Below are 22,366 nucleotides of genomic sequence, written 5' to 3'. Positions count from 1 at the left end.
TATCTATCTATCTATCTATCTATCTATCTATCTATCTATCTATCTATCTATCTATCTATCTATCTATCTATCTATCTATCTATCTATCTATCTATCTATCTATCTATCTGTGTCTGTCTGTCTGTCTGTGTCTGTCTGTCTGTCTGTCTGTCTGTCGGTTGTCTATAGTATCTGTCTGTCTGTCTGTCTGTCTGTCTGTCTGTCTGTCTGTCTGTCTGTGTTTGCTGTCTATAGTGTCTGTCTGTCTGTCGGTTGTCTGTCTGTCGGTTGTCTATAGTATCTGTCTGTCTGTCTGTCTGTCGGTTGTCTGTAGTATCTATCTATCTATCTATCTATCTATCTATCTATCTATCTATCTATCTATCTATCTATCTATCTATCTATCTATCTATCTATCTATCTATCTATCTATCTATCTATCTATCTATCTATCTGTCTGTCTGTCTGTCTGTCGGTTGTCTGTAGTATCTATCTATCTATCTATCTATCTATCTATCTATCTATCTATCTATCTATCTATCTATCTATCTATCTATCTATCTATCTATCTATCTATCTATCTATCTATCTATCTATCTATCTATCTATCTATCTATCTATCTATCTATCTATCTGTCTATCTATCTATATCTATATAAGGTCATTTTAAAGACACAAGGAACCAGAATCCTGACCTAACTCTGTACTATGAATCAAGGCTTAGTTTGCTTTGGTGTAATGTTCTTAATTAACCAGAAAATATATTGACCTAGAAGTTTTTATCATCATCATCATCATTATCATCATCATCATCACCATTATTATTAATATTATTATTATTATTATTATTATTATTATTATTATTGTATTATTATTATAATTACTATTAAATGTCTTTTTTATTCCTGTTAAACTACAATAAACAAGATTTTCTCCAGAAAAGAAAAAAAAAGATTGTGAAATATTTCCTTTCTATCATAACATAACCTGAGAAATATTTGAAAAGAATAAAAAAGTCACAGCTAACAAATTTGTCTTCAGCTCTCTTATTGAGAAACAAAACATGGACCGTATCAGTTTTGTCATACATTTATTTATACATATTTTCCTTCACAAAGAACAGAGGGACAAAATTTCATAAAGAAAAAACAAAGAAAAAATGAGTGAATCAACTTATTCAACTAAAACACTATCCTGGAATCCTTAACTGAATAATATTATTAATAATAAATATACTCCTGAAGGAATCTATAATAAGAAATGGGTGGGATGTTTATTTAAGTTACTGAATAAGTCAAGGGAGTGTTGGAGTGCCGGAAAACCACAATCAAACACGAGGACTTTACATTCCCAGATACTCTCAATGTGAGACACTTGTGTTAACCTGCCACTTCAATACTTCCTCAATCACTTTGTCAGAGGACCGGCTCTATTTCTACTCAAAAACGACATTTACTTCATGGATTGAAGAAATAAACACCTGGTAAATGAACTTTCCATCCTTACTCATGGACTTGCACATCAAAACATCAGGTCTGGTAAAACCCCCAAAAAAGATCTACTGAAAATGTTGTTTTAAAAATGCAATACTGAATATTAAAGATACTGAAAGAATTAGCATTTGGATTTCTCTGTTAGCATTTGTGGACCTGAAAACAACAGTATTTTACCCGAATGCTTGGCACAAAACTATAGCCAACACTGAGGAACTTGCCTGGAGAATATTTAAAGGGATAGTTCACCCAAAACTGAAAGTCCTGTAATTATTTATTGCCCCTTTATCTATCTGATTGAGTTTCTTTTTCTAAATAGAAGGTGTTTTAAAGATGCTTTAATGGTGACCATTAACTTCTATAGTAGGAACAACTAATTCTACAGAGCAAAATTGAGTCTAGTGTTAAATTAACACTTCTCAGAGCATGTTTGGTCCTATTCTATAGTGTTAACGTAACACTAAATCAGTGTTAGAGTTTAAAGATACAATTAAGTGCCTAATGAAGTGTTGATTGAGCCTTTATGATGAAAACAGATTCTAACAAACAGAATCACTGAGAAGAAACATTAAAACTACATTTGAAGCAGTCAAAGCCTTAAAGTAAAGCCTTAAGCCACCTATCCACTGCACATGACAAACGACAAGCGTCAGACCGGAAGTCATTCATTTCCAATGGAGAGTTGTCCGGGAGCTGCGTGGAGTTTTGTTTATCTCCATATGCTGAAAATTTGAATCTGATTTGACCTGCGAATCTGTTCAAATTTTTGAACTCCTGCGACTGGCTGACTGTGTGTGATGTATTCTAGTGTTGTCCAAGCAGGTCCTTGTGCACGAGATGATAAACAGTAGGGTTGTTGTTTTTTTAAAAATATAATATTAATTTATTATATTATATTTTATACTATATTAAAAAAACATTTCTATTCATAAATGTGTATTAAAAAAATATATATTTTTTAATGTTGTCTCCACATTCCCTCCAAAATTTTACATTTCTAGTATTCATTCATTCATTAAACGATGGTAAATGCATAGAGAATAAACGCTCTTGCTTTTGCACTCCTTTGTTTTGGACACCGCTAAAATCATCTTCTGACCCAGAAAAACTGAAAATTCTGTGTGACTGCCACAAGGGAGTGTTTTCCAACAATTGTGTCTGAATATCATGTACAGTGGAAAGGTGGCTTTTAAGATTAAATAAATCTCTCAAAAATCTCTCAAAATCTCAGCAGAGGATCATTAAAAAAACTCAACAAACAGCTTCAGCAGCTTGACATACTATACAATAGTTCTTAAAATGAAAAAGGCTTATAAAAGGATGTTTTATTTATGTTTATGTTTAAACTTACCATTTTTGGTGATCAGTGTTTGCTTTAAAACTCTTTATAGTGTTATAGACTATAAAGATATAATAAATCTCTCAAAAATCGCTCAAAATCTCAGTAGAGGATTATTAAACAACGCCACAAACAGCATCAGCAGCTTGACTTATTACTAATCTGCTTGACTTAATTTAATTTCTGTCATACAATAGTTCTTAAAATGAACAAGGCAAAAGGATGTTTCATTTATGTTAAACTTACAATTTTGGTGGTCAGTGTAAAGCATTAAAGATGAATAAATCTCTCAAAAATCTCTCAAAATCTCAGCAGAGGATCATTAAAAAAACTCAATAAACAGCTTCAGCAGCTTGACATACTATACAATAGTTCTTAAAATGAAAAAGGCTTATAAAAGGATGTTTTATTTATGTTTATGTTTAAACTTACCATTTTTGGTGATCAGTGTTTGCTTTAAAACTTTTTATAGACTTACAGACTATAAAGATATAATAAATCTCTCAAAAATTGCTCAAAATCTCAGTAGAGGATTATTAAACATTGCCACAAACAGCATCAGCAGCTTGACTTATTACTAATCTGCTTGACTTAATTTAATTTCTGTCATACAATGGTTCTTAAAATGAACAAGGCAAATGGATGTTTCATTTATGTTAAACTTACAATTCTGGTGGTCAGTGTAAAGCATTAAAGATGAATAAATCTCTCAAAAATCTCTCAAAATCTCAGCAGAGGATCATTAAAAATGCCACAAACAGCATCAGCAGCTTGACTCCTTACTAATCTGCTTCACTTAATTTCTGTTATACAATAGTTCTTAAAATGAACAAGGCAAAAGGATGTTTCATTTATGTTAAACTTACAATTTTGGTGGCCAGTGTTTGCTTTAGCATTAAAGATGAATAAATCTCTCAAAAATCTCTCAAAATCTCAGCAGAGGATCATTAAAAAATGCCACAAACAGCATCAGCAGCTTGACTCCTTACTAATCTGCTTGACTTAATTTCTGTTATACAATAGTTCTTAAAATGAACAAGGCTTAGAAAAAGATATTTCATTTATGTTTATGTTTAAATTTTCTATTTTGATGGTCAGTGTTTGCTTTATAACTCTTTATAATGTTTAGAGTGTTAATTAACATTTACATTTTGGGTGAACTGTCTCTTTATTGTTTCAAGTGTGGTAAAACTTAATTGTCCATTTCATTGATAATCCAGACAGAATTCATAAAGAGCTATACTTCTATAAGATCTGCAAAGATCTGAATCCATACTTTGTGTAGTCTCCATACTTCAATCAATGGATCAAAACCCAAAAATGAACCAAAGCGAGAGCACAAAGCAAGATAGTTAAAGTGGGACAGGTTTGGTGACAATCACTCCATGCTAGAGGACTCCGGATTCCTGGAATCATGCGACACGTTTGCATGCGCCGATTTGCCGACAGCCCACATGCACACAGCAGCTGAAGTACACACACTCACGCACACAGTCAGTCTACACGTACATCCAGCTCCTACAGCATAGAAAACAGCAGATCAATACAAGAAGTACATATAACAAAGATTTGCAGATCAGCCAAACTAGTCTTTTTTGGGGGATCATCTAAACATAGAAACCATCTAAGTTAATAAAAGCACATTCAGTTTTTAGTATAAAATCTGCAGGATAATGTTTGCCTTCTCCGTATTTACAGTGTACCTTTAGTGTAACAGTAAACATGGCGCTCTACGAAGAAGTACTCACAGAGCAAAAATGCAAGATGATCATAAACTAAGACCTAAAAAGATACAAAAGATCCAGATATACTGTATATATACTGGGAAGCTCCATTTGGTGGGAACTTCAGAACATGTAGTTAAACACGATCACCAAAGGACATAAACACTAGCAGAGACAGGGCTATAATAGAGGTTATACATAACTGACCTCCCGGCAGCCTCCAGCATACTTTGTCAAATCATTAAGGGGGGATTTATGATTTATATGTAAAAAGTGTTAGGAGCGTGTGAGAAATCTTAATACTCCAATTCTGAGTACTGATTTACTGATGCTAAGGAAGCATAACAACAAGTAAATACCTAACAATGGAGAGTAAATAGCACATCTAGTATAGATACACTTTTCTCTATTTAGCGGAAATGTGCTGAATGATTATGAAATTTTCACTATTTTACAAAACAGGCTTCGTTTCTTTAAGCGAGATGAATTTCTGGAATGAACATGGGTTTTGACAGATTTATGAGACTTTACCCCAATTTATTAATGCCATGGAAGTTTTCCTTATCATAGTAGACTTATGTCAGAAAGTCTTAAGGATTAAGTAAATCTCTCAAAAATCTCTCAAAATCTCAGCAGAGGATCATTAAACAATGCCACAGACAGCATCAGCAGCTTGACATCACTACTCTGATTGATTTAATTTCTGTCATACAATAGTTCTTTTATTTATGTTTATGTTTAAACTTAGCATTTTAGTGTCAGTGTTTGCTTTAATTGGGCTCTTGTCTCTTTATAACATTTAATTTATATGCAAACACTTTAACAAAATTTTGACCTTTTTTTAATGCTGCTTTTGAATAATAATTATTAATACAAATAAGTTTAAATTGATTTTTTTTCTGGCTGCTGTAACTGTGTTTAAAAAGCAGATAAATTAATAGTTATTACTTATTATTAATGATGGTCTGGTTTTCATAATATAATGATCAGATTCTTAGGTATTACCCAAAGGCTAAATCTGAATATGTGTGATATATGTTTTTATTTATTCAGGTGTTATGAGACCTTTTATGAGACTTTGCCCCTCTTTATTATAGCTGTGTACATTTTCTTTATCATTATACACTTATGTCAGAAAGTAAAGCTTTAAAGATAAAATAAATCTCTCAAAAATCTCTCAAAATCTCAGCAGAGGATCATTAAAATAATCCACAAACAGCTTCAGCAGCTTGACGTAATACTAATCTGCTTGCCTTAATTTCTGTCATACAATAGTTCTTAAAATTAATAAGGTCTAGAAAAGGATGTTTCATTTAAGTTTATGTTTAAACCGTTTTGGTGGTCAGTGTTTGCTTTATAACTATTTATATTGTTTAATTTATATGCAAAAACTTTTAATTTCTGATTTTGAACTTTTGTAAACCTGCTTTTAAACAATAATTATTAATACAAATAGGTTTGAATTGAATTAATTTAGTCTGGCTGCTGTAAAGGTGTTCAAAAAGCAGATTTGTGATGGTTCAGAAAACCAGGAAAATACTATTAAGCCATATTTACTTATTATTAATAATGACCTGGTTTTCATAATATAATGATTCAGTTTCTCAGGTATTCTGAATATATATATATATATATATATATATATATATATATATATATATATATATATATATATATATATATATACACACACACACACAGAGGCGTAGCAACCGGGGGGGATGGGGGGATGCGTCCCCCTCACTTTTAGAGACAGACCATTTAGAAACAGGTGATTAATAATTATATGATCGTATGATCTCATACAACCGTCCCCGCCACTTTTAAAATGTCTGCTACACCCCTGTATATATATATATGTATATATATATATATATATATATATATATATATATATATATATATATATATATATATATATATATATATATATATATATATTATTTTATTCAGGTTTTATGAGACTTTTTATGAGACTTCACCCCTCTTTATTATTTAGCCGTGGACGTTTTCTTTATCATTATACATTGTAAAAAATGCTAGGTTCCACTCAATCGATTTGGGTTAGGGCAACATGAAGGAATAAAGTAAACTAGTTACTAAAAAGTTTCAAAAAAATCTCAAGAATTGTGTTGTTTCAGCTCATTTTAAATAAGTAGTTTGGACAAACAACAAATATACATTTTTGAGTGTAGGATTCAAACCAAAGACCATTTCCATGTCTAACTTGATCTACACATTATCGGCCTCTGCATCTGTTTTTGCTTTGATTATGAGGGAACATTAAAGAGGTTAGTTTTCTAAAGATGGTGAAATATGTTAAATGAAGCGGATTTAATAAGCAGAATTGTATGAAAATGAACATGCAGAGAGGAGTAGATCAGAGTTTTGTGGGATTGCTAAGGAGAAATCGCTCACTATTCGTACATCTAAAGAGACAAAGTTGTGTATATGTTGAATATGTGGGAACCAGGTGAGCAGGCAGTGACGGGATTGGAAGATGTCATGCTAAAACTCCAGGAGCAAAAAAGGGTTCAAGTTTCAGCCCAAGATAAGGGACGCCACTAATAGACCTAGTCGGAAATCATATGCATATATAAAAACCTTTTGATGCAGCTATATTTTGGCACTCCTATAACAAGATATATATATATTTTAGATTTACAAATATATAATTCAGGAACATTAGAAATGGCAGTAGAGGATATAAGGAATAGGACACAAAAACCTGTTTTATGTCAGCATGCTTCACACACACAGAATCTGAGGACTGGAAAAAGAGATCGTTCACCCATCTTTACCATCAAAAAAATCGGTAAAACATACTGGGGCTCACTGGACATTAATCTGCACACTGGCATTAGATGAAGTTTCATTACAATGAGGACAGACTTTGTTTTAAATCCTAGAGAGCAGTATTTCTGTCGACTGCCTACTAATGCAGCATCGTAAGTTGAGGTTTATAAAATAATCATCTACAGGGTAAAATTGCGTGTAAATATAAAATGCAGCTTCCTAACCGAGATTGAAGATCATAAAATAATCATCTGCAGAGTCAACACTTGTAAAAATGAAGGTTCCAAAAGAAGGTAAACAAAGTCAAACAATTTTGGTCTTTCCAGTTATAATACAACCTAATAAATAATAACTTTTAAAATCAGTATAATGAATGTTTTGTGCAGTGAATATAGCTTAATTGTTAAACTTAATATTTTAAAACAAACGCTATCTCTCGGCAATTCGTAACTTTTTGCTTTAGTGGCTAATTCATATGAAATCGTACAATCTCATTCATAGAACGATATACTCATCCCCCAATGACGGTTGGGTTTAAGGGTGGGGTTTGGTGCCACACCTCCTTTTTAAAAATCGCACGTCTGAACTCATACAAATTTATACGAATTGACCACTAAACTAACAAAACATTAAATAGCTAGGTTTCCTCGTGAGATCAGGCTGTTTAAAAAACACAATAGTCTTAATTGTATGCCTAATATTTTGAAAACACAAAAGGTTTCTTTTCTGTTGGTCAAATCCAGTAAAGAATTGCTAGAGTCACATGGACAGAACTACATTTTCAATTAACAAAGCCAAATTTAGGAAACAAAAGAGTTTGCCTCACTGGGAATTACGATCACATGTTTAGCGTGTCTATTGTAGAATGGTTGTCATCATAAATATTTAGCTACTTCAATTGTATCTCGCTCTAATTCAACATTAAACTGGTGTTTAATACAGACTAATACAGATACTGAACTCAAAACCACAGAAATGCAACGCTCAGGAATAAAGGAAAAATTTTAAAGAATCTAAACAAAACTTTGTCATATTAAAATCCAACATTGGCTTATTCTGAAAGCGTAGCTTCATGTCTTTAAACGAACACTGTGGGGCGGTATGACACCGATACTTTTCACGATTACCAGCTGACCGCTTACCTCCATGTAAACGGCTTTCCTGCTGTTACCAGTTTGTCCAGTGGCTCGACATGTATGTCGGAGGATTTGAGATGCAAAGCAGAGTTGACGGTGACGACGTGGCTCGAGTAAGGCGAAGAACAGTTCGAGAAAGGAAAACAAAACAAAAGCTAAAAAACAAACAAACAAGTAAATAACAGGGTGAAAATGTGCTAAAATGTAAAAATGTAGTAAAAATCAGGCTTCTGCAAAGGTTTTTCTTTTTCTGGATTTCTTTTTTAAACTGTCAGTTGGGTTTAGGGAAGTTGATGGGTGTTGGTCAATCAGTGATTTTTAGAACACTATCAGTCAGATTTAGGGATACAGGTGGGTGGGGGAATTAGTCGTGGGGGTGGGGGTTGGTCGGTCATTCAGTTGGCAGCGGCCAGCTGGTGGTTTTAAGCAAGAAGAGCAGGCGCGAATGGCACTCACGAGATAAATTTGAGATCTGAAAAAGCATACACAGCAGCCTCTGGTGGATTCACAAAAAGAAAAACTGCAAAAAAAAAAAAAAAAGTAGCTCCTGGGACGTATTTACCGCTCCCCAAAAATGTATATAGGGGTACGTAATCAGAATGAGCCTGGGTTGTTAAAATCATGTATGTCGTTAAACATGCCCAGTTTACATTTTTTGGCAAATGAAGAAAATATTTGCCTGAAAATTTTATTTTAATTTATTTAATTCTGAAAATTAGATTTTTCTGAATATGTAATATTGCTTATTATTACTTTTAGTATTTTTTTTAAGAAAAAATTTGGACCAATAGTTTTAAACTTAATCTAAAAGTAAAAGTTTTAGTTTACACAAGTAACCCTGCATACAACTATTAAAGAACCTCAATTTTTAAGAGTGTAAAAACCCTTAAACCTCAAACTGAAAACCAGGCTTTGGACCAGATCTTATATCAAATGCATTGAATACTGCCCTCAAAATCCTCATGTGGAAACATGCTTTTATGATTATATATCTATATATAGATCCATTCAGCCATTCAAACTCCTCCTCCAGTCCCCCCTCAGTTCAGATATGCTCAGATAAAGGGTATTCAACTGTCTACAAAGATTTGCTGAGTTCATAAATATCGTGGATGCTGTTGATAGCTTTCCTCCTCCTCCTCCAGGGACGTCTCATACCACACTGTGAATGGACGCTGGGTGAATGAACTCTGGGTTTATGAAGGAGAATCCCGCAAACTCGCTCTGGTCGATGTTGGCGATGACCAGTTGGTCCGGCGGGGTCAGCATGGGCTGCGTGCGCGTGAAGAATTTGTCAAAGTTCTCCGCTGCCTTGCCGCACTGTAAAGAGAGCAGAAAAAAAGACGGTGTGTTTATTTTTAGATTCAGTTGAAAAAAAGCTGCCAGTGCGCCTGAGAGAATAAATTAATTCACGTAGGACTTCCGTCACGGTTGTCATGTCCAGTAAATGGAGGAATTTTATAATTGCAACTGGAAGGCTGTGTTAAAGGTTGAAAGCTACAGCACCTGTGGTGTATCAGTGGGGTCTTTTAGAGGCTCTGCAAACACACACGAGGGGGGCTGCAGGTGGAGATGAAGCAGATTATATCCATAAAAAGACATAGTAAGGAAAGATCAACACACGACGTGGGTGGTTTTGATGCAGACTCCTAAAATAATTCGGACCTTTCTATTGTAGACATCCTTTTAAATTCAAGTTGACCACAAGTTAGTAAAACCGCCTCTCACTGGTCTGAGTCCATTAGATATAAAAACGAATATACCATTTTAGTTATTATCAGTGTGCGAGTTATACATTCAATATCTGGGAGGGTTGGGTTATATTTTCAGTAGTTTGTGTTACATATGCATGCCCCAGTGAGTGAAACTGAAATATTTAATTTCATTACATCTGATTTATTACACAAATTTAGACAATGTCCACATGTAAACCAGCATTTTCATAAACAGGGTTTTCCACTTTCCCTCTTTGTTTAAAAAAACAAAGGGGGTTCACACCTAACAGGGAATTAAGTATTTGAACAGGTAAATTGTATACACATTAAGGCAAATGTGAGAACAGAGGTGGGCAAAGCTGGCGCGTCCATAGAGGCAACCTGGGATGGCAGAGTAGTTAAGGTGGCATCCGTGACAAACACCTCCTAGTCACTTTTGTCCGCAACAACCCTGGCCCCAATCCCCCATCTCTAACCCCGCCCAACCCACTCTTCACTTTTGTCAGTGACAACCATGTACCAGCCCCTCCGATCCTGGCTCTTCACTTTAGTCCGCGACATCTGCAACCCCCCCCCTGCCCACATGACAACCACGCACCCTCTCAAATCCACCCCACCCCCTCTCTTCACTCTTATCAGCGAAAACCGTGCCCCTGTGCCCATTTTCAGTGAGGGCGGAAAGACCATCATTTCCCTACAATGGGAGTTGAGCTTGCCAAAATGTCTACTGTGAATGTGCAGAATTTTTCCTCCTTTTTGCATCTTCCGAGGTGGGAAGGGCTGGCGCGTCCATAGATGCAACCTAGGTTAATGCAGCAGCCCTGACAAACACCTCCAGGTCAATTCCGTCCACAACAACTCCCCCCCCCCCTCCCCCCCCAACTCCAGCACCCCAAAACAACGTCCCCCCAAAACCCAGCTCTACGCTTTCATCCGGGACATCTGCATCCATAGACATGATTGAATGACTACAGATGTGAAGTCTGTTTAATCAAAGTCTATTATTAAACTAATAATAGACAGTCTATTAAGCTGCTTTTCCACTATCTTTGCTTAATTGTTTCAATCAGTGCTGATCTGGTTTAGTCAGCACAGAAACAGTTTCATTTTCAACGGTGGAGCTGATAACGGTGGAATTCTCTGGAATGCAATACAAATGCGCCAGCCGTTGCATTGTATGCCAGCGATATGGATGAGGATCTGCTCTGGAGACTCCTTTTTTTCTCCTGACATTCACTTTGTTGATCTACATAAAATAAACGGATAAATATCACACTTGCTCTTAGCCGGTTATAGAGAAACTGGTAGCAAGAAACAGAGTGGCGATGTCCCATGCACATGCATGCTACCAATCCAGCATGATTGTCTAACCATTTCTAAAATTCTGTGCGGAGAACTGTTTGTAATTGTGCAAACCATACCAGGAAACACAACTATCACACTGTTCTTAAAACTGTTGGTCATAATAAAGTGGATTTTCACTGACAGACCAAATTTTGCCTTTTTTAACAAAGACATCTATGTTTAGAAGTCTATTAGACATTGTTTAAACAGAAAATTGGTTTGGGGAAGCTGAGTCTAAAGGCTACTCCCCACGCCCAACCCCGCCCCCTTCCTCCCCGTCTCTAGTTTTGGATATTGATTGGATTCTGGAATAGGGTCTTCTGCAGACCAGAATGCTTTAAATGTGTACTAACCCCACCCCTAACCCTACGACTCACAGTGACATCACTTTGTCTATTGAGTGCATGTGTTTGAGACTGCATGCCTGTGCAAGTGCAGGTCGGCAACCAGCTACTATTGGGATTCTGCCATACAGTAATCTGTTATGAGCTATTTCAGCAAAGGATTATCAAAGATGACCTGTTGTTGATATAAAACAGTAGATTATGCAAAACAGGGTTCTTATGTTTGCATACCTGCACCAACGAGTGGATGATCAAAAAAAGACTGCACTTGATGTTTACTATTTACTTGGCATAACTGTCTATTATTATACACATACTTTTGACTACCTCTAGGCTATATTTCGATACAAACAAGAAAAAGTAATTAAAAATGAGGTAGTGAAGATATTATCTGATTGGTTGATCAACAATAAGCTCAGTACATCGAGCTCTATCAGTGTGCGCTTTTCACCCTCCAGTCTTTCATTAGACAGTGTGTGCCCTTTGGCAATTTTCATCACCTTCCTGTCTGAGGGAGTGAAAGCGATCTGATTGCCAGACTGACAATGCTTGGTGGTAATAATCTGTGAATATAGTCTGTGAATACTTTTTAGCAGCTCTGCAAGATGCAATCAAATGTTGGTTTCACATCAGGAGTGTGAAGAGGGGTGTATTAACGAAAAAAAAAACCACACAATAACTTCTAACCACTGGCTGAGTGATGTAGTTCAACTTGAAATTATACAAACACCAATTCATTAACTTATGTTGGTAATAAACAATCTTGACTGATAATAATAAAAAAACTATGCTTCAACCTACACTACATACTGTACATGTTTAATTTTCAGTTTCTTTATTAAGTTACAAACAGAAAATACAGGGAATATGTATACAAATTTGAAAGAAAAACACAAAATTTTATCTCAAAAACTCTTAAAATTTTAACTTAAAGGTGTTTAATGAGCTGCTTTGGTGCCAATCCCAACATGTACTCTTTAGTAGACTGTCCTGAAATTTCCTGAGTGTGCTACTGTATCAGGCCTCTTTCAGAACTTTTATGTCCAGCTATGTATAATACAGTATTTAGGTCGGGACTCTGTGGAGGCCATTTCACCTTAATCATATTATTAATACTAATCATATTACTAATACTAATAATAACCCCACCCATAACACCTAACCCCATCCATAACCCTACTCCTCACAGTGACATCACAACTGTAGGTCTATTGAGTCCATGCATCTGAGACTGTACACTATGTGCAAGTCTGCAACCAGATACTATTGGTGTTCGGACATACAGTCCCCTCTAGGTGAATCTCATACTGTTATGTATAACACAGTATTTACGTCTAGACTCTGTGGAGGCCATTTCATGACAGATAACTTGCTGGTTTTTCCAACCCAGGCTCATTCTGAGAACGTAGTCCCGTGGACGTTTCTGGAGACCGCGAAATACGTAGCCGGGGGTACGTCCGGCTGCATTTCATTTTTTTAAGCGAACGCTGCAGGGCGGTGTGATGCCGTTCCTTTCAGCGCTTGCCTGCCGGCCGGCCGGCCGCTCGCCTCCGTGTGGAGGGCTTTCCCGCTGCAACCAGTTTTCCGGTTTGCTCTTCGTGTACTTTGGCGGACTCGAGGTGCAGAAAGGGGCCGACCACGAAGACAACCGGGTTTGAGTCCGGGGAAGAGTGGTTCCAGAAATCAGGTGAGAAAACAAAATCCAAAAAATAAAGCGAACCAGTTCGTCACAGGGTGAGGATGTGGTCAAAATCCGAAAACGTGGTAAAAATCAGACGAGGGCTTTTCTTTTCTGGACGGCTTTTGTGAATCGTCGTTGGTTGGGTTTAGGGATGGAGGAGGGTGGGTCAGCCCGCCGATTGGCCGGTCGCACGGTCAATCATTCTGTCATCCAGGCAGACAGGCGGAAGGTCGTTCGACAGCGGCCTCTAGCGGGTTTACGCGAGGACGGCGCGGGAGAAAGCGCGCACAGCGGCCTCTCACGGATTCGCGAAAACAAAAACTGCAAAAATACGTACCTCCCGGGACATATTTCGCGGTCTCCAGAAACGTCCTCGGGACTACGTTCTCAGAATGAGCCTGGGTTGGGTTTTTCATACTTTTATAATGAAAACATTTTACTGTCTTTACATACAGTAGGGAGAACATAATAAAAATATATCTTTCTTCCTAATAAGGTATTATCAGATTAAATATTTGAGTTCAATAAATCAATAAAAAATATCCACCAAATAAAACATTTTATTTATTTATTTATTTATTTTATTTAACCTGCATTTACTCTGCATATTTTGAACTACATTTCATTGCATAATATTGGAAATCCTGCCCTTAATTAAATTGAGTTTGTCAAACTAGTTATTTTTTGAGTGTTTAATCTGCTGTTTTTTCCTATAACTATGATTTGACTGGATTAGCAGTGTGTTTGGCAACACTATCATGCTGAAAAATACAACCATTACCAATAAGTTGCTTTCTAGAAGGAATAGCAAAGTGGATTAAAACCTCTCTGTACTTTTCAGCATCCCAATCTCATCAATTCAGACACTGGCAGAAATGAGGCTCAAATGCATCTTGGCATTGTACCATTGCTTGGTAATGACAGTCATAAATAATTTCATGACAACACTGTCAAAAAAGGACATTTTACCCAAAACGGAAAAATATTTCATCGATTTCTCATCCTCCACTTGTTCCAAACCTGTTTGATTTTCTTTCCTCTGTTGAAAATGTCCTGAAGAATGCTGGAAAAAGCATCCACTGACTTTCATAGTATTTTTTGTTCCTACTATGGAAGTCAATGGCTGTTTTTTTTTTCCCCAACATTCCAACATCGCTTACAACCACTTGAATGTGAGTATACGATGAGGAAATTGTTATTATTTTTATTTTAGGAAAGTCTAAAAACCAAAGCACCCAACAATAGGCCCCTGATGTGCACACCAACAGACCTTAAACTAAAAGTCCCAAATGTGAACAGAAAATCGCACAAAATCTCTCGAGACTTGAGAATAAATATGACAGATGAATAAATGAATTAAAAATATATATTTGGCTGTTACCATGAATCGACAAGCTAATTCATCTGTGCTGTCCGAATCCATTTGGCTTTGTGCTGAGCCATGACTGTGTTTGTTTGCTGCTGTCCTCTGTCAGTATGCTTTCTGATTGGATATTGTTTAGTGTTATGTAGTGTGTGTGCATTTAACCTCAGAATTCCCCCCACATATCATGATTTCTGATGGTAAATATTCAAAATGTTGGATATTTAAGATATGCCATCGAAGCTCTATTTTAATGTAAGTGCATTGTCGTGTCTGAATCCATTTTTGCTATAGAGATGGGAAAAATTGTCAAGGGTCAAGTGTGTCAAATCAGAGTCACATCTGCCATCCCCTTTAAGAGTAAGTAGCAGTCGTGCCATGGCACATTCGCTAATTAGATGGCTCTGAATGCCTCATTATTATCGACATCAGGGGCGATTTTAGGATTTTCATTTTAGGGGGGCTGAGCTCCTTATAAGGTTAAAAAAAAATTATATATATATATATATATATATATATATATATATATATATATATATATATATATATATATATATATATTAAGTAATATAAATAAATAATATATTACTAAAATAAATAAATAAATATAAATAAATAAATAAAAATTTAAATAAATAAATAATATAAATATATTTATATATATATTAAGCCTAATATTACATTTATAAGTAGTAATTTAATAGTTATACACCTAAAAATGTTTGTTTAATATGGGTTGTATCCTAGTATTCCACTGTATTACATTGACAGACAGCCGTTTGCATTCTGAATAAGCCAAATAGGCTCAACCCACCTGTTTACTGTAGTAAAAACCACTTTCAAGTGCATTTTTTGTTTCCATGTATTGAATAAATAAACTGCCACTTTTCTAATTAAATGACAGACATACAAATATATATATTCAAACTTACAGGCTAATTCACATATTTCAGGATCTGAATGATAATAAAGTATTTTTTAAAACCAGACAACACTTGATGTTTCCATCTCTGTCAGTAACTCGGTGACCGTTAAAACGAGTACATTCTCTAAGTGCTTCTGTCACTATGTTTAATCCTTTCTGTGCAGGCATAGTGTGCCACACGAACTGTAAAGTGTTTCATATTGGTAGTTCATTTTGAAATAAAAATAGTGAAATATTCGTTAAGAGTTATAGTTTTCGCTGGAGGAAACAGCTGAGCTGATGAGGTGAACACAGAGGAAACCTGACTCCTCCTTTATGACATTGGGATACAGGTGAAACAAGATTATCTATATCAAAGAGCTGCAAATAAGCAAATATTATAACAATTTCTCTATACACACACACCTCGTTCTCTCGCTGTCCACTGCTGTGGTTTGCTAATCAAATGAAAAAACAAAACACGGGGAGGAGCTGAATTCTGCTTTCGTTTTCATATCAGATTTAAAGGGGACTGAGGCAATCATTTAGTGTACAGTTCATGAGCTAATCGCTAAAGTTTTAGGGAGGCTGAGTAGAAATATAGGGGGGCTACAGCCTAGCAACATCCTTTAATTTTCCTCTTTAAAGGTATTTCTGTTCTGCTGCGCATCCCTGTGTGTAATAAGCATAGTGTATGCGTGTAGTGGACCCACCTATCACTAACTGACTGTTTAGATCAGTGTTTCTCAACCACGTTCCAGGAGGACCACAAAATCTGCACATTTTCCATGTGTGCTTAACCAAACACACCTGATTCAGATCATCAGCTCATTAGTGGAAACTGAAAGACCTGTAATGGGTGTGACAGACAAAAAAGACATCCAAAACATGCAGTGTTGGTTGTCCTCTAAAAACGGATTGAGAAACACTACTTTAAATGACCAAAAAAAAAAAAAAAAAACCTTGCACTATTGACTTTGGAGCAGCTTTTATTTAATCAATGGTGCAAATCCATTTGCTATTTATCAGAACCAATCAGAGTCTCATCGCCCATTCCCTTTAGGAGTCAGTTGCGTCGCACCATGGTGCATTTGATATTCACATGGCGGACTTTGTAGGTGGAAAAAGTAAATGCTTCACTACCAAGAAAACAGACTATCTGCAGTGCGAGGATAAAGAACAAACCTCCTCCATTCAGTCTCTTTACTTTCTCTTTACTTTTACTCTTTACTTTACTCCTTTACTTTCGTGGAGTAAGGAAACAGTGGAAACTCACTCCACTGAAGACATCCATTAGCCTACATCTTTAATTTTCGTTAATTAATTAATTTAATTTAATTAGTTTGTTAAGCACTAAGATTTGCTTCAAAACTATTTCTAAATTCAGTTCAAATTTCCAGCAAACGAATAAATGAACAGTAATAACAAAGTGGGTAAAAAACACTTGTCCTATTCTTATGCCCTATGATGATGCATACACCTCCAAAACCCCGACAGATGGACAAATCTAAACTTGCTTTTATTAAAACAAATATAAATATGCATATAATAAATAATACTAATAATAACTTTCATTACACAAATGCAATTTGTCATGAATAAACTGAAAAAGCACCCTAAGTTGAGGCATAGAGGTAGCAGTTTTTGTATTTATATAGAAAATAATCATTTTTGTAACATTTTGATAATTTATTTTTTTATTATTTGTACAGATATGTGTGTATTGCTGTACATCCTGTGTGTATTAAGCAATGTGTAAGCCTTTTAGACCTGCATAGGCGCATAACTAACATGCTCTGCGCTGAACTTCAGACCAGCTTTTATCTGGTCAATTGCGTAGTCTATTTCAGTTAATCAAAATAGCAACGCACTAACAATGCCACTTAACACACCTCCTTTATAGACCGGCACACCCATGAGTCCACAAAGTGGTGCAAATTGATTTATATTTAAACAATGTGGCGGAAAACATGAAAATTACAGTTGCGCTGGTCTGAAAATAGCGACAAATCAAACCATACACCTGTCCTGCGCCTTATTGATCCGGGTGTATAATAGGGCCCTTTAATTGAACACTTTAATCACAAAGAATTTACATTTTATGTATCAAAAAACTAAACATTTAAAAGTAATGGCACAGTATTTCACATTTATCATATAGTGACTTTAATTCATGACTTCTTTTAGCTGTAAAATGCTTTCTGTTGAATTTATTTACAGTATTTAAGGAAAGTATAAGTAACAGTAATTACATTACCTAAAAAAGAAGATGTTTCTTTTACATTCTGCTTTCTTCTTGGTCTTTAGTACTCCTATGTAAAGCACTTTGATTGTTTTTAAATGTGCTTTATAAATATACATTGAATTCTATTGTATTGTATTGTAAAATAATCTGTAACACTTTATTTTAATGGTCCATTTGAGTATAAGTAGACTGTCTGCTTAATATCTAATATCTGATACTGCTCCTTCAACAGACATTTAACTTACTATAATAATTTTTGCAAGTACATGTCAGCTTACACTAACCCTAACCCCAACCTAACAGTCTACTTATAATCTAATGAGAATTAGTTGTCATGTAGATGCAATGTAACTTAAATTCAACAAACAGACCATCAAAATAAAGTGTAATCTAATAATCTCTAACATTACTTTTCTACAGAAAAGTAATCTAATTACAGTAACTACTCAACTTTGGAACTAATTAAACACTTGCAGCAATCAGGAAAGCATTGTGCTTGTTTTTTACACAATTTCTTCTTCAAACCAAACAGCTCAGTGAATCACACATTCAGTGAGAGGTCATATAAGGCTCAGACTATGACACACACACAGTAATATTTTGAAAGCGCAGGGGTTCAGTAAGTAACTAAAAAATACTGAGTGAAAAAGCGAGCTGCTGTCCAACACCCACAGCGCTGACAAAGGTCACAGACGTACACAAACATCACATTCACACTCACCACTTTGGGTTTGAAAGGAGGTTGAATCTCTCTGTTGGCCAGTCGCTCCCAGTCGATCCTGCGGAAGAAAGCTTGCTCCTTTATATCTCTCTCGCCCTCCGCTCCACAACCCAGACGTTTAGATGGATGCTTGGTCATCAGCTGCGAAGATCAAAAAACAGAGATCACCAATGAAGACACGACGGGAATGAAAAAGAATCTGTCAGAAAACGAAGTATGCTTGATTAAAAGTATAAAATATGCATGGTAAGAAATTATTTTTTCAATAAGTAGAAAACAGAATCAAGTTTCACTGGGCTCAGGTCACATAGTAGACCTGTAAATATGAATTAAAATCTGTCAAATGACATAACATCACATCAGAGCCTTATTAACTCTATTTTTAATTAACAATCTATTATAAAAATACATAAATAAATACATAATTTTTCATAATGTTTTGAACTATTGAGCTGTTATCATTTTCATCAGTAAAAAATGGTAAGTAGGTGAATTGGTTAAGCTGAATTGTCCATAGTGTATGAGTGTGTGTGTGTGAATGGTTGTGTATGGGTGTTTGCCAATACTGGGTTGCGGCTGGAAGGGCATCCGCTGCGAATAGTTGGCGGTTCATTCCGCTGTGGCAACCTCTGTTAAATAAGGGAGTAAGATGAAGGAAAATTATGAAATTTCCTGCCTTTTCATGAGAATTACAACGTTACTACAAACAATATTACTACAGTACAATTCATTCATTTATTTTCCTTTTCGGCTCAGTCCCTTTATTAATCTGAGGTAGCCACAGCTGAATGAACCGCCAATTTATCCAGCATATGTTGTACGCAGCGGATGCCCTTCCAGCCGCTACCCATTACTGAAAAATACATTACAATCAAAATCAGAAAAAGTTAGGGTGTGAGTTGGGTGTACAGTACAGCTATCAGGTATTTAGATTCAACAAGCCATACACTGTCAAAAAAAATGACAAGATACAAAAGTCATGACAACATATGTTTTTATGCTACCTTAGACCAAAAGTAACTTAACTTAATTGTTAACTTAATTTAGACCAGTAGTCTCAAACTCAATTCCTGGAGGGCCGCAGCTTTGCAGTTTAGCTCCAACCACCTCCAACTCACACCTAGTAGTCTCTAGTAGTCCTTAACACCTTGATTATTTGGATCAGCTGTGTTTGATTAGGGTTGGAGTAAAACTGTGCACAGCTGCGGCCCTTCAGGAATTCAGTTTGAGACCTATGATTTAGACAGTTAATCAGGTTTCAACGTATTTTTTTAAGTAAAACAAATTTTAACTTGATGTTTATAGTCAGATGAATTGATGTAAGTTAAAATTTATGTGAGATAATGGATTTGTAAAGTCGCTTCAACTTAAAAATCGAAGCGAGCCACACATTTTAGTCTCTCCATGATTTTGCGATCGCTGAAATTTTTGCACAATCAAGCAAACTAGATGCTTTCTTTGATGTCATTACAACACTGATTCACCAAAGACAAAGGCCATGTGGAAGTAAACATACCTTGCTGACCCGTTTTACAGACATCAATATCGCAGATGGCAGTATATACAGTTGAAGTTAGAATTATTATTAATATTTTTTGTTCTTTTTTAAAATATTTCCTAAATGGTGTTTAACAGAGCAAGGAAATTTTCACAGTATGTCTGATAATATTTTTCTTCTGGAGAAAGTCTTATTTGTTTTATTTCGGCTAAAATAAAAGCAGTTTTAAATTTTTTAAAAGCCATTTTAAGGTCGAAATGATTAGCCCCTTTAAGCTATTTTTTGTCTAAAGAACAATTGTCTACAGAACAAACCATCATTATACAATACCTTGCCTAATTACCCTAACTTGACTAGTTAACCTAATTAACCTAGTTAAGCCTTTAAATGTCACTTTAAGCTGTATAGAAGTGTCTTGATAAATATCTAGTCAAATATTATTTACTGTCATCATGGCAAAGATAATAAATCAGTTATTAGAGATGAGTTATTAAACTATTATGTTTAGAAATGTGTTGAAAAAATCTCTCCATTAAACAGAAATTGGGGAAAAAAATAAACAGGGGGGTTAATAATTCAGATGGGCTAATAATTCTGACTTCAACTATACCTTTGGTCTGTAACTTGGCATTTAACCAGACGAAGACACTGCATGTTAAATAAAAGTAAACATACAAAGTTGCATTTACACACACATATTATTCCGAAAGACTGAAAAAATGTAGGCTAGTGAAATTGCTTAAATAAAGAGTTATTGCAGGCACACCATATAACACAAGCATGGTCTCAGGCTCTTTCACAGCGCACGCATTAACAGAACAGAAACAGTGCATGAGCAGAAGCAGCGAGCTGGATTTCACATCAGCGGCATCTGCAGCGCGATCTGTGCATTGATTCAGAAGATTTTGAGATTTTACATTTTTGAGTAACTACATAGAGAAATGTAGAGGAATGAAGAAGCGCTGACTGATGTTTGAGGACTCACCCCTTTACAGATGGACACAGCTTCTTTAGTCAGGGATTTGGGGTAGGACACGTTGTGCTCCATGATGGACTGAAACAGCTCATCCTCGTCCTCTCCGTCAAACGGAGGCTGTTTGAGAAAGAAAAAGAGCACGTGCTGGTTTATATCAAACATACACAGAATGTGTTTACTGTTAAACTCACATTCAATTGCAAAATGTTTTCATTTTTTTATCATATAGTACAGTTAAAGACAGAATAGTTAGCCCTTCTTTAAAATGGTACTACTTATTCAAATATTTCTCAGGTGTTGTTTAACAGAGATTCAAGAGTTCACACTTAGCTGATGATTGGTAATAAGCTAGTTTGGCATGCTGTCCCGGGAGAGAGCCCTGAGCTCATGAGATCCTTGAGCCCGGGGCTCCCTCCCGTTTGCAGGGCGAGAGGGGAGTTTGAGTTCAGGTAGATCTCGAGACCCCCTCCCCCCCTCCTGCTGCTTAAGGATTGCTAAGGTGGTGTGTTGCTGGAGGAATTTGAATATGGTGCTGATTTGGTTTAGTCAATTTACTTAAGTCTCATGTTTTTGGACTGTGGGAGGATACCGGAGGACCCGGGGAAAACCCACGCAAGCATGAGGAGAACAAGAACTCCACACGGAAATGCTGTCCGGCCAGGTAGAGACCCGAGCCAGAGGCATTCTTGCTGTGGGGCCACAGTGCTAGCCACTAGACCGCCGTGCTGCCCTATTGAGGAAAAGAGGAGGAGAGGGGGTGGAAGGGGGGATTCTTCAAGACGAAGATAACTAAAGGTAAGATGCTTGGTTATTTATACTGAGTTAGGAGTCATCTGATTGGTAGTTTGTACATTAGCTTGACTCGGGGCCAGCCATGTCAATCATAAACACGTGATCCTCTCGAAATTAGTTTATAAATAAACTTCACTTTAAAAAACTGTATTTCCACAGTATTTTTCTTCTGGGAAAAGGTCTTATTTATTTTAGCTTGGCTGGAATAAAAAGAAAAAACAATTAAGGTCAATATTATTAGCCCACTCAAGAAATAATTGTTTCGATTGGTTACAGAACAAACCACCATAGTCCAATGACTTGCCTAACTTGCCTA

The 22,366-nt window shown here is 35.9% G+C and overlaps 1 protein-coding gene across 2 annotated transcripts in view; it reads right to left on the bottom strand.

The window, feature by feature from the left end:
• Positions 1–7,132: 7,132 nt before the first annotated feature.
• prkcab (protein kinase C, alpha, b) overlaps positions 7,133–22,366 on the bottom strand; it is a 308,642-nt gene continuing 293,408 nt past the window's right edge. For both annotated transcript variants that reach the window (XM_056454262.1, XM_056454263.1), the window contains 3 exons: positions 21,268–21,375; positions 18,785–18,925; positions 7,133–9,787 (listed from right to left, as the gene is read on the bottom strand). In XM_056454262.1, coding sequence (XP_056310237.1) covers positions 9,620–9,787; positions 18,785–18,925; positions 21,268–21,375 — 417 coding nt within the window. In that variant the 3' untranslated portion in view covers positions 7,133–9,619. The remainder of the gene's footprint in view (positions 9,788–18,784; positions 18,926–21,267; positions 21,376–22,366) is intronic.

This window comes from Danio aesculapii, chromosome 3 (genome assembly GCF_903798145.1).
Source record: "Danio aesculapii chromosome 3, fDanAes4.1, whole genome shotgun sequence".
Classification (NCBI taxonomy): Eukaryota; Metazoa; Chordata; class Actinopteri; order Cypriniformes; family Danionidae; genus Danio; species Danio aesculapii.
The sequence above is the reverse complement of the archived record's forward strand: the minus strand, read 5'-3'. Positions and strand labels throughout refer to the sequence as shown.